The 12,092-nt window shown below is 43.1% G+C and overlaps 1 protein-coding gene across 5 annotated transcripts in view; it reads left to right on the forward strand.

The window, feature by feature from the left end:
- The first annotated feature begins 366 nt into the window (after positions 1 to 366).
- CDK8 (cyclin dependent kinase 8) overlaps positions 367 to 12,092 on the forward strand; it is a 73,355-nt gene continuing 61,629 nt past the window's right edge. For 2 of the 5 annotated variants that reach the window (XM_061374497.1, XM_061374498.1), the window contains exon 1: positions 373 to 752. In XM_061374497.1, the coding sequence (XP_061230481.1) occupies positions 625 to 752 (128 nt within the window). In that variant the 5' untranslated portion in view covers positions 373 to 624. Of the gene's footprint in view, positions 753 to 12,092 lie in introns of all 5 variants that reach the window. The other 3 variants (XM_061374500.1, XM_061374499.1, XM_061374502.1) reach the window with 3 other exon arrangements.

Here is a 12,092-nt window from a genome sequence, read left to right on the forward strand (position 1 = left end):
ACTGCTCAAGGCAGGGCCTATGCCCAAGCCCAAGGGGCTCATGCGGAGGAGCCCACGGGTGGGTGCCCAGTGACAGGAGCCCGATCTAGGGAACACTCAGACCTGAAGCTCTGCCCGTCCCGATGCTGCTGCCCCAGCCAGGCCTGGCCCAGGCACCACAACTCCCGGATAGACTACAGCTCCCGGCATGCCCCGCGGCACCGCCCCGTCCGTACCACACCTCCCGGCGTGCCGCGGCGCTCGCGAGGGATGCCGGGACTTGGGGGCGGGACTCAGGCGGAGGTCGCAGCCCGCCGCCTTCCACGTGGTGCGCTGCCCGCCGCGCCCGGGGCCGGGGAGGTGTCCGCGGTTTGCGACGCTTCTTTGCGGCAGTGCGGCCCGGCGCGGCCGCCGTATTCCGCCCGGGAGACCGGCTGTTGTGCCGCTAGCTGGCGGGGCAGGGAGGGCGCAGCGGAGGAGGGGGCTCGGGAGCGCAGGCAGCAGCCCCGCCGCCGCCTGCCCGCCGCTGCTGCTGCATGGTCCGCGGGGCGGCCCGGCGGTCTCCTGCTTCTCCTGCTGCAGCTGCTGCCGGGCGGGGCGCGCCGCGGTCGGGGTCGGGTCGGGGCGGCGCGGCGGGCGCTGAAGATGGACTATGACTTCAAGGTGAAGCTGACCGGGGAGCGCGAGCGGGTGGAGGACCTCTTCGAGTACGAGGGCTGCAAGGTGGGCAGGGGCACCTACGGGCACGTCTACAAAGCCAAGCGGAAGGACGGGTGAGTGACTAGCCGGGACCCTCCTGCACCCGCCGCGGGCTCTCCGCCACCCCCTGGTCCGTCCGCGCCCTCCTCCCCGCCCCCGATCAGTCCTGCCGTGCGCCCGCCGCCCCCCGGTCGTGCCGCCCTTCCCGGACCTGCTGTATAGCTTGGTGCCGCCGCTGCTGCTGCCGCCTTTTTAAGCACCGTGGTTCGCGGTTCGGGGTGTGCTCGGCTCCCGCGGGTCGCTCGGAGCGCTCCCGTCTCTGCAGCGGGATGCTGGAGTCGCGCTTCTGTAGGGGCCGGTTCCGAGGAAAAATATATGTAGTTGATGAAAACGGGTTTTCTTTGAGAATAAATCAGTAGCCACTTACAGTGTTCAGCCTGGCCAGCAGCTCCGTAAAACGGGGTTTGAATTTAATTATAATGCTTTTTTGTCTGATTTATTATTTGTAGTCACCATTTTAAGCATTCTCACTAGCTGCCTCTGGGACCTAACTCTGCTGGTCCTTTGGGGGTTTTAGAATGCTTTAAAAGGGCTTTTATGTGTGGCCAGTTCTCGGTACAGACCCGAGTAAATGAATTTGCCTAAACGTGTTAAAGAAAGATCTAGCAAACTGTCATTTAGGTTTCCCTCGCCCATGACATGGCATCACTTGCCGAACAGCAGAACAATAGGAAGTAGGGAGCAGAGGAAGCAAGAGAGGCAGGGGTTGGCTTTGTAACAGGTCCTATATTTCAAACTACATCCATTTGTTCTGTTACAGTGGTGCTCCGTCACTCAAACAAGGTGCATTTTAGAAGTTGGAGTGTAATTTTTTATAGCTGATACACTAAAAAGAGAACTCTTAAAGCAGGCTGTGGTCAGTCACGGCTGACTTATGGTTTGGTTCTGTTTACATAAGCTTTAATTCTAGAAACGCTGTAGCCGGTACATACAGAAGGGCTGTAATGGGACTGGTTGCACCGTGCCTTGTCTGTGTCTTAAACACGCTCATTTTAATTGCAGCAGTTTCTTCAGCATGAATTTTGTTTGCTGCTGTGAGTCAGCTAACTGCTTTTCTACTCAAATTTTACATTTGGATCCTTCAGACTAATCACAGGGGAGATTCATACCTTGCCTGAATTCTGCTTTTGTTTTCTGGGAGGGAAAGGGGAATGAATTGTGCATGTGATAAGGTATTGCCCCAAGTCTCTTTACAGGCAGGTAGTAACTGCTGTACAGCCAGTCGTGGTTTCAGTGCCAGTAAGGAGACCTGTAATATGAAAAATAGATTGAGGTACTGAAAGATTTGAGTGCGATTCTAATGTTCGTGTCAGGCGCTTGGCAGCATGTTGGACTGCAGCAACATGTAGGGAATTCAGCGCACAATACTGCTGAAGCATATATTCCATCATGCTTCAGTGAAATCATCAGTCTGCTTGGTGGTGTTTAGGAGAGTGTGTTTAGAGTTGCTCCTGGTACTGCTATTTTGAGATATTTGGGGGGAAAAAGGGAGGTGTGTGGTTTAAAAGAGGAGGCTTTACAGTAGGATTTCCTCTTGGTTCTTGGGAGTATGTGATTTTTGTATCCTCTTCCCTTCCAGATTACTGAAAACTTTCTCTTTTAAATGTACTGTGTAACTGCATTTGGACAATCAGAAACATCCATAGATGCTTTTGTGGTTTATAGTTTACTTGCACATATGTCATCATAAGTTATGTGGATGTGATTAGGATTGAAGTTAAAGGTTCCATTTACATCCTTTTATCCAAATAAATCAATTAAATTGCAAAAGCAACTATGTAGTAACACTTCATTTTCCTGAAGCTATGGTAACGTATGGATATATGTTGTATCTTGCAGTGGGGAGTATATAGAACAGTTCAGTGTTTGTATGCTGTTAGATGAACAAGCTGAATAAACATTCTTGTATTGTTTCAGTATTGCCTAAATGGTGTGTACTGATGATGAATAACCAGCCTGCTTTTTGAGGTGCTTGTACAGCTCAAACTTTCCATAGATATGAAGTTGTTCTCTATCTTTTAGTGAATTTTCATAATTTTCTCTTTACAAATTTAAAGCAAACTGTGTTATATTATTCTAATTCTTCTGTTAAATAACATTTTATTAAGAATATCGGGGCAACTTTTTCTGAAATGACACCTACATACAGATGCCTGAGTAGAAGAAAGAAAATAACTAAATAATTCAGCCCGTGCAAATGTATGTTCAAAAGCTGTTGGTGATAAAAATGCGGTTTTAAGAGTAGCAGGAGGTGGTGCCTGTAGGTATGACTGCAGTCTTCACCTCTTGTTTTTCGATGGCTTTTACAGCTGCCTCTGAGTTGCAGTGTGGCAATTGAAAACCAGATAGCAGCTGTGCGCCCTAATTGTAGGATGTTAATTGTGTGCCATTAATGCTACACTGGAATGTTCTGAAGGACAGTGTTGTAGGAACCTTGACGGAGCCACAGTCCTTCTAGTGAGTGAAAGGGATGTTCTGTAGAAAGTGCTTTAGTGAGCTGGTGAGGGTGTAACCTGGATTTCATGCCTTCTTCCAGCAAAACTGCCAGTCCAGCCCTGCAGTGCCCTTTGCTGTAAGGTGAGGTTTGGGACCTTGACTGGTCTGTCCTAGAGGATCATGAGGTACAGCTCCACAGACGTCTCTTCATATTAGCTGCCAAACTTGACCCCGCTGAACATCAAATCAGCTGAGTAACGATGTAAAGCACTACAGCTGAACTCTACCTGGTGCATTGCCTGCAGCAAAAATTGCAGGCTTTTATTTTAATCCTTCTTATTTTGAAGTCTGTGGTCTCCGTGGTTGAGTCTTCCTGGCTTTTTATTTAATGGTGCTGTCTTTCATCAGTGCAGTACCTGCAGTGCGCTCTAAAACCTGCTTAGAGAAAGCTTTATGTGAATTGATGGGGTTTATTTTTATAGCAGAAAGGTGTACAAGGTGGCAATTGACTCTAGTGGCAGACACTGGGAATGGAATGCAGGCATGGCATGTTGCACATCAGTCTTCGGATAAAGAAGCTGTTGCTTGTCTCTAATAGTAGTAGAATAGTTTGCTCTTTTTTTTTTGCCCAGAAAATGACAGTTATTTCCTGCATAAAAGCTGCTTTGCGTGCCAGTTGGGTGCTCCCTCAGGAATGTTGTTTAACCCAGATATTAACCCTACCTATTTGACTTATGCTGGACTTGGAGTATATGCCAACAGCTTTTAGTTTGTTGGACTAACATACACATTTTATTTTCTTTGTAATTGACTGGATCAAACACCTTCAAAGCTCACTAGAACCAAGAGCCAGGCATGGGGGCCCTCAGATGCAGGGACATTGGGACAGCTTGTGCAAGCCTGGTTCAACTACACCAGGTAGACACTCTTTTCGAGCTGTCAGCATGTGCTGATGCCAGACTGGTGCCCAGTTTTAACGGGATTGATCTTTCAGTGCGTTCTTTTGTTCACTCTCCTCTCTCCCTGCTGTTTTATGGTGCAGATAGGGTTGGAAATCTGAGAGAGAAGCCTATTCAGTGGAGCAGGGCTGTCTGGTTCAGTGGCAATTTGGAATGTTTACAAATATTAATTTTTCCTGCTTATCAGATGTGGTTTGGATGAGAAGAAGAAACTATTGGATGTATCTAACTTCTTAATTACAATAGCCAAAAAAGATAGAATTGAAGGTTTTAAATTGTAGTAATAATCCCTGGTGCTTTATTGGAAGCTTTTCTTAATCTCTTGGAAGGAGACCTGTGTGGTGAGACTGTTGGTGCTCTCCTAGTCACACTCAGAAACTGTGGTAAGTGATGCAGGTCCCAAACACAAGTGCAGTTGGAGATTTTTTGACATTTAGTTTTATTTCATCTATATTCAGTTCTGTGGTGGAAGTTCTGCTGTTGGTAGAAGACCAGAATCTTTCATTTGGACATACTGGTACATTGAAATGATGGAAATATATTCATCTGCTGGACTTCTTGCATGCTTCAATCAATCAAATCAATAGCTACCTTTTTTTCTGTGAGAGTGAGTTGTACAAGAGGCAGAATGATGGAAAACCAGTGGATGTCGAGTAAACTACTGGTTTGCTTAATCTCTAGTATAGTATGTTACAGTTCTTACTTACTGGTTAAAAGGATATTGCTAGAATGGTGATTCTCTCAAAAACTTTTGTATAAAGAGAAACTGAAAATATCGGGAGTATTTATTTCCGTGGTGGGAGGAAAGTAGAATGTACTTAAGTTAGATAAAATAATGAATGGTTTGGTTAATGTGTAAAATGGCTATTCTTGTTTCACAGTATTTGAAGAGGGGGACATGGAATTTCTTGATTACCAATAAGGAAATCTTAGTGCAATGTAGGTAAACTGCATCATGTGTTGTCAAAGGCAAAAATAAATCAAGAGCTTAGTGTCCTGTAGTCTTATCAAGAGCAGTCACTTCTGACTGATGTAACTGGTTGACTGTTCTGCTCTAGAAGTTAGGCTGCTTCTGTTAGAAGTCAGGCCAAGCTTTGCAGTGCATGTGGAAAAGCCCACATTTAGGAATTTTGATATTATTTTTTTTAAACACTTGGTCTTTCATAAGGTTGATACCAGATCAGTTCCAGTTTGTGTTAATAAAGGTATGTATTGACTGAGTTATGTCAGGTTGTAGATCACTTTGTCAGTGTTTAAATCAAACTGATTTTTATTGAGAGGTCTATTGAGTTTGGGTGTGCCACAAATAGAGGTAATGAATTCGGGGAGAGATTTGATTTGGCAAGAAGTGAAAGAACAGGTTTGGACTTGAGCTTCTTAATTAGTTCTGCATGGAGCCTTTGCAGAAGCTGTGTTGTGGAGTTCATGCTGTTAGTTTTCAGTGTAAACTTCCAAACAACTCTTGTCTTCCCTCAGTTTAATAGGCATGAGGGTTTTTTTGTTTGTCTTGAATGTTCATGTGTGTTGATTTTTCACAGTTCCGAACTGAAGCAGTTGGTGCAAATACAGGCCTGCAGTGAGAGCTGCAGTGTGGGCATGCAAGCCTTTGGCTTCTGACTCCTGTCAGCGATAGCGCAGAATTTCTAAATGCCGCAGACTTTATTTATGTATGTAATATGTGGTATTATTTTCTTAAAATACATGCCCTGAGTCTCTTTTGGATTCATTACCACAGTAGTTAGAAAGTTCCTAATTAAACTGTATCTACATAATGAGGTATGCATGCTCTATGGCATGAAGTCTTGAGCTCTTAAATGTTTCTGGTAAACCACTTGCATAACTGTCTTCCCATCTGTTTCCTTCCCTTCTCACCTGGTTAGGTGGCTCAAAGCTTTACAGGTTTTTAAGGTCATGCAGCTGAGTGAGTCCTCCTGTAGCCCTTGGACTTTATTTGTCATGATCTTCTGTTATCTTGTCACAGATGTTGGTTTGTTTTCGTAGCCTCCAGCAAAGCTGAGTTAGTGTTTCATTCCTACCAGAAGCCTTGACAAATGCGGAGAGGAGGTTGTGGAAATAGTGTTGCAAAACACCAAAGATCTCTATCAGCTTTTATTCTGGACTTACAAATTGGAATAATATATGTAAATAGAGGGGGCATGTGCTGTTATGCTTGATTTCTCATGAGGGAGTAGGCTTGGAGGGTGCTGATTACAGGTAAGGTGCATGTCATCAGAGGATACTGCATCTGGGCAAATGACAGAAAGCATGATTACTCCAGCTCTTGAGTGTTTGATTTTTCTGTTTTAAACTCTATTGGAAGCTTAAAACACCAACTGACCCCCCACCCCCAAAACAACAGAGCAGTCATTTATTGCCATTGGAATCTGAAGAGCTGTAACTTACATACTGCTGTAGCAGAAACTAAAAAGCCTCTTGTTTAAGAATAGAATTTTAGTTATGTTGAAATTTGGAAATTCTGGTGGAAACCTAAGGAAGGTACAGTGGTGCAGATTTGTGTATGGCAAGGCTGTACTCCCAATGGTATGCAACAACAGCCACTGTTGTGATGTGTACTTCAGAAGAACTACAGGTCATGGCACTGATGCATCCATTTTGGCATTAAAAGGTTATTGTTGTGCCACTGTATCAAAATAGTTCTAAAAATCTGGCTTTTCATTGGCCTTCCTGACTTATTCATTGGTGTGCCTGCTATAGTGATGGAAGCAGAGCGTTCTCAATATCCAGTTAATAATGAGATGCTTCCACCAAAATAATTTTCCATAGACTAGAAGCAGGACATCAGTTGCGAATGTCTGGGTAGCAGCATTTTCTCAGCAAAATCCTGGGGGGTGTAGGGGGTGTGTGTGTTGTTTTTTTTTTTCCTAATGGCTTTCTTGGGAACAGAATTCTTTCTGTCTTGGTTTTGGCTGGGATAGAGTTAATGAACCCTTACTGGGTTTCTGTCTCAAGCAGTGAGTAGGAAGGGAGAGGTGAGTGAGGAAACTGGGTCCTGGAGGTCTCCTGGACCAGGAGGGCAGATCTTGCAGCTGTTGTTTCCAGTACTGAGTTTTGAGAGGTGATAGAAATTACAGAAAGATCCTAGACCTGGCCTGGAAGGAGCCCTTATGTCTGAGAGCACAAATAAAATAGTGTCATTAAAGGGTGAATCTGATTTAGTAGTTTTGTGTATTTGAATAAAAGTACTTGGAGAACAAAAGTTCAAGTAGATAAGTGTTAAGTACACACAGTGCAGGTAATTTGCAGTGCAAAAGCAGTTCTTCAGTGTACAGGTTGAAGGCAGATTTTGAGATTAAAGTTTGGGGTTTTTGTGTACGTGTTTTTTAGAAACAAACAGAAAAGGGGTAGTGGTGGTGTCTCTTGCTTTTAAGGGTGACTGTGAGGAGGCTCTAACACCTTTTCCCACTGCTACAGGACCTTTGCTGGCCTTTGCGGATTCTAAAACAGTAACCTGTAGTGGCTGAATATCCACTTGTATTCCTTAACCTTTTTACTGACTTTAAACACCACTGTTCATGGTCTCTGTATGTGATAATTGTTCAGTGGAAAATGTAGATTTCAGATATTTCTGCAAAAACATCAGAAATTTCTTAATCATATGAAAGAACATTAATTTTATGGCTACACATACTGATAACCTCTCTGTTTCTGAATCTATTATAACCCAGTGTGTTCTGTGGGTGCTCTGAGTCCTTGTATAAAGAGATCTGAGGTACTAGCTGCTCTTGAGATACTAGAGAATTGAAGTTGGACTTGCAGCCTTGCTGTCTTACAGAAGTCACACTGGCTACACTAGCTTTGGTTGCAGTTTTTGTAGTTTGCGCAGTACTTGTGTAATGGCATTTATGAAACCTGATTTATTATTTTTTTTCCTCCTCCCCGAGGCTCTTTGCTTTATTGTGGAATTATCCACTGTCTAAATACAAGTTCAGATTGGCAGTATACTAGCAGCTGGGGATGTCTACTCCGATGAGGTAAGTGATGTGTTGTGCAGAAGTAACAATCTGCATGTCTTCTGCCAGTCTGCTGCCATGAGCAATCTTAGATTAGATTAGCTCCAATGATTTGAGGTAAAAATGCTGTACTTTCTGGGCATGGCTTGGGGGAAGAGGAACTGACAGTCTTAAGCATTTGAAATGTAACAAAAGGGTCCATGCTAACAGGATGTCAAATCTCATTCAAAATTCTCATTTTGAAGCTGTGTAAGCCTGTGTTTGATCAATATATAATTGGCTCTCTTTTATGTTTGCTTGAAGTATTAACAAAGCAAGCCAGCAGTTTGTTTTATAAGTTCATACTCAGAATTGTGGATTCTCACTTGTAGATGATGGTAATCAGTTCACCCTCCTTTGTTAGTTTAAGTCTTGGAAATGCTCCTGAAGGTTTAATACAGAAAAACTCTTCATCTAAGTTTGTTCAAGTAAGGTGATGAAGCTGAGGCAGAACCATCAGAATACTTGAGCTTGTTTCTGGTGTCCTTCCACTGTAAGGCAGTCTTGAGATTAGAAAGGACTGTCTTACATGGAGGGGATAAAGTTTCAGTTTCAGGCTCCATCCCACCAGTACTCCAACGCTCATGCTGCTCTCCCCCCCGCTGCCCCCATCTTTTCTTTGCAGGTTTGGCAAGTAATGCTGCGTGTTACTGCTACATGCTGGCTGGTAGCCATTCAGGAGGGTTTTGTGTTCTGGTTGGGTAGCCTGCTGTTCTCTCTTGTCTCCTCTGAAGCTCAACAAATGGTTGCTGGGACCTTGTCAAGCCCCCATAATAGCACATTTGGGATTACAGCATAGCTTTATTCATAGCTAAAATTTTTTGTTTGATACAAGGCCACTCATGAACTAGTTATTAACTTTTGTGTACTGTAGGCTTCCCATTTGAGAAATGACTATTTGACTAAATACTTTCAAATACGTTACAGAAGCATGTAAAATCCTTAGCTTATGTAGGAAAGGTACTGGATAGACAATTGAATATTCTTTCTACAGAGAATTCTACTGATGTTGCCCTATTGCTTGTGTTCTGCATACCCTAATGAAAGACTGACTTAAGCATACGGAGATTGCTAAAGAGTCCTTGTAAAATTGTATGCAACACTTGAGCAAAACTGCTATTGAGGTAACGGTTTCTATTCAACTGCATCTTAACTACCTTGAGAGTTAAGTGGTAGTATGGCAATGCATATTGTGTAGTCAGTTTAGAATTTGCAGGAAAAGAACTATAAGCCAGGATTAAAGCTACAGATATTTTCTTTAAAGGACAAAATGTTCAAGAGAACATAGTTATTTTCTTAACTACAGATGATAGCCTAAACATCCAAAATTAAAATCAGCCTTATAAAAATGCACATTTTGCGAGTAGGGAAGAACACAACTAAAGGTCACTGCAACAATCTGCCTGTTTTTCAGAAAGCTCTGTGCTGTGTGCTTGTAACACCTTGCATACAAGATGTTGACATTTGAATAAAGGACACTTGAGAGTTGCACTAAAAAAGAAGACTTGATTCATTACTGTCTGTGTGAATAATATGTGCAACTGAGAACTTGGAATACAAAAGGATCTGAATGGCAGCAAAGCCTTATTCCACTTTGTGTTTCTGGCCAAGATGTGTTTCCTGGGAGAGGTGTAGCCTTTACCCGGAGATGGGGGAGCATTAACTGCAGGTGTACTTTAAATTACAGTTTGCGTTCAGACACTGGATAATCTCACAATGAACCCTTGGAAAGTCAGGTTTCATCAACCCTGCTGTTCTCATGGAACTACTGTGCAAGGTATTGGAGCATAACAAAAGCAACTGGAGCAAGATCTGCCTGGGTGGACTTCAAGACAACAAGGCAGCAGATTTGTCACTGAGCGTAATTTGAATCTTATCTGACTCTTTGTATGTGAACTGCTTGGTGTTCAAACTCCCTCTTTTCTTTTTGGTGAATGTCAGTCCTGTCGAAGTAGAGTTGAACAAAACAACCCCTCACAAGTAAATGTGCTAACAGTGCTATCAGTGTTATGTTAGTTCAGTTTTATAAAAACTCAACTGTAAGCGTATATGACTCTGCCAGATGAGTTTCAGGTACTGAAGGACTCAAAAGAAGAAAAGAAAGAGTAGCTATGGCAGCACTAAAGGTGCTATGGATAGAATTCCAGGAGCAAATACAGGGGGAGAAGAAATAGTATTAGGACTGGTTTTCTATCCGCCTGGCTAGTTTGCCTATGCTAGGTCAGTGAATCTACAAAGCAGAAAATAGAGTAAGGAATGCCTCATCAGCCTTATTTCATTTAGAGGGATGCTCTGTCAGGAAGAGATGTCAAGACAAAATGGGACTGTAAGTAGCAGCTTACTGAAACAGTTAGTCAGGGCACCCACAGTGGAGAATCCACGCACAACTTGGCCTGCAGTAGGTTGAAAGAGCAGATTCAGACTTCTACTACTGAGGGCTGTGACAAATATGGTGTGTTCTTTGCTCCTGAAGGGATGCTGAATCTACACAAGGTTAAGAAAACTGCTTCAAGTACCACTTCAGTTAAAAAAGAGAATAGGGGGGTGATGATGGGAGGAGATGACTTCTTAAAACTGAAAGGGCCAAGAAAGTGAACGTTGCAAGCTGCTTAAGAACCATTTTTGAAGCTTTGCTAGACTGATTAGGTATCATTCTGCAAAACACACTGTAAAACCATAAATTACTAAAATCTGTCAAGGTAAAATAGTAAAGGAAGCCCTTCAGAGTGGGGCTTCCTTTGAAAAAGACTCCTTTTAAAAATGGAGTCTTCTATGAATGATGAATCTCAAAATACACAGGTTAATGATGGTAGGCTAAATATAAAACTGTGGTGTGACATTCTCCCTCTCAACCTTCTGCCCATATTAGTCTCAAACACACATAAACAATCTCCTCCCACCCTGAGAAACTACTTGAGAAGGCCATGAAATTCATCTTCCTTTTCGTCTCTCTTTTCCCGTGCACCAGTAGCACAAAACTGTAGAACCAGGGCACCACTGACCTATTAAGTGTTTAGAAAAGATGAAATGACAGCAAGAGTAAAGCTTTGAATTTGTGTGTTATGGTAGAACTTAAAGAATTGGAGATGGAGGAATGCATTAGGGGTTCTGTCTCAAATTGAGTGTTTTGGGAAGGGGCTGTTTGAACAAACTCAAGAGGAGCTGTCAAGCTGAGATGTGTTTGTACATCTGGAGGAGTTGAAGAATGAAATAAATTACTACCCAGACAGTATAACCCATTGTTTTAAATTGGCCTAGCCTTAGAAGGCTGGGAAGGGGCAGTGGTGAGATGCTTTTTAAAGAACTTTTTGGAAGAGTAGGAACTACTAACTAGTATGCTAAACCAAGAGCCGAGAGAGTGGACACATGCAAGATGCTGATGTGGAGGGACAACAGTCTTACAAAATACCTTCATTCTGTTAAAATCCTTTGACAAAGTTAACATACAGGTTAAGGCAACATAGTATATGTAATCTGTCTGGAGTTCCAAATTGCATTCTGTGAAGTCCTCTACTAAAGACTCACGCTGATCCTAGAGATGGTCCTGCTTTGGATAGAGAAACTGATTGGAGATGGCAGTTAATGGTGAGTTCATTAGTGGTATCTCTTGGGAATCTGTGCTGCTCAAAAGTTTTGTTTGGAAATCACTTGTCATCAGTAGCTGGGAGACAGCTTTGCTGATGAGAGTGTTACTTGGGATAGTGAAGGATTGGCGCTCAGTATCACACAGTCCTTCTCCAGTAAGATACCATGCTCATTGATGTGATGTGCTTGAGGAAGATGGTTCTTTACTCGCACAATGGTAGCCTCTGAATTTATTACTATTTAAGAAAAAGATTTTTGAGTTTATAATGACAGTTTTGTGAAAGTGCCAGCTCAGTGCAAGTAATTTCTGAAAAGCGGAATCACAGGACTCACTAGCAGTAGAGTGGAGCACAAGCATGGTGTC

This window comes from Neopsephotus bourkii, unplaced genomic scaffold, assembly GCF_033783945.1.
Source record: "Neopsephotus bourkii isolate Nb327-2 ecotype Australia unplaced genomic scaffold, CSIRO-AGI_Nbou_v1 NB_1638, whole genome shotgun sequence".
Lineage (NCBI taxonomy): Eukaryota > Metazoa > Chordata > Aves > Psittaciformes > Psittacidae > Neopsephotus > Neopsephotus bourkii.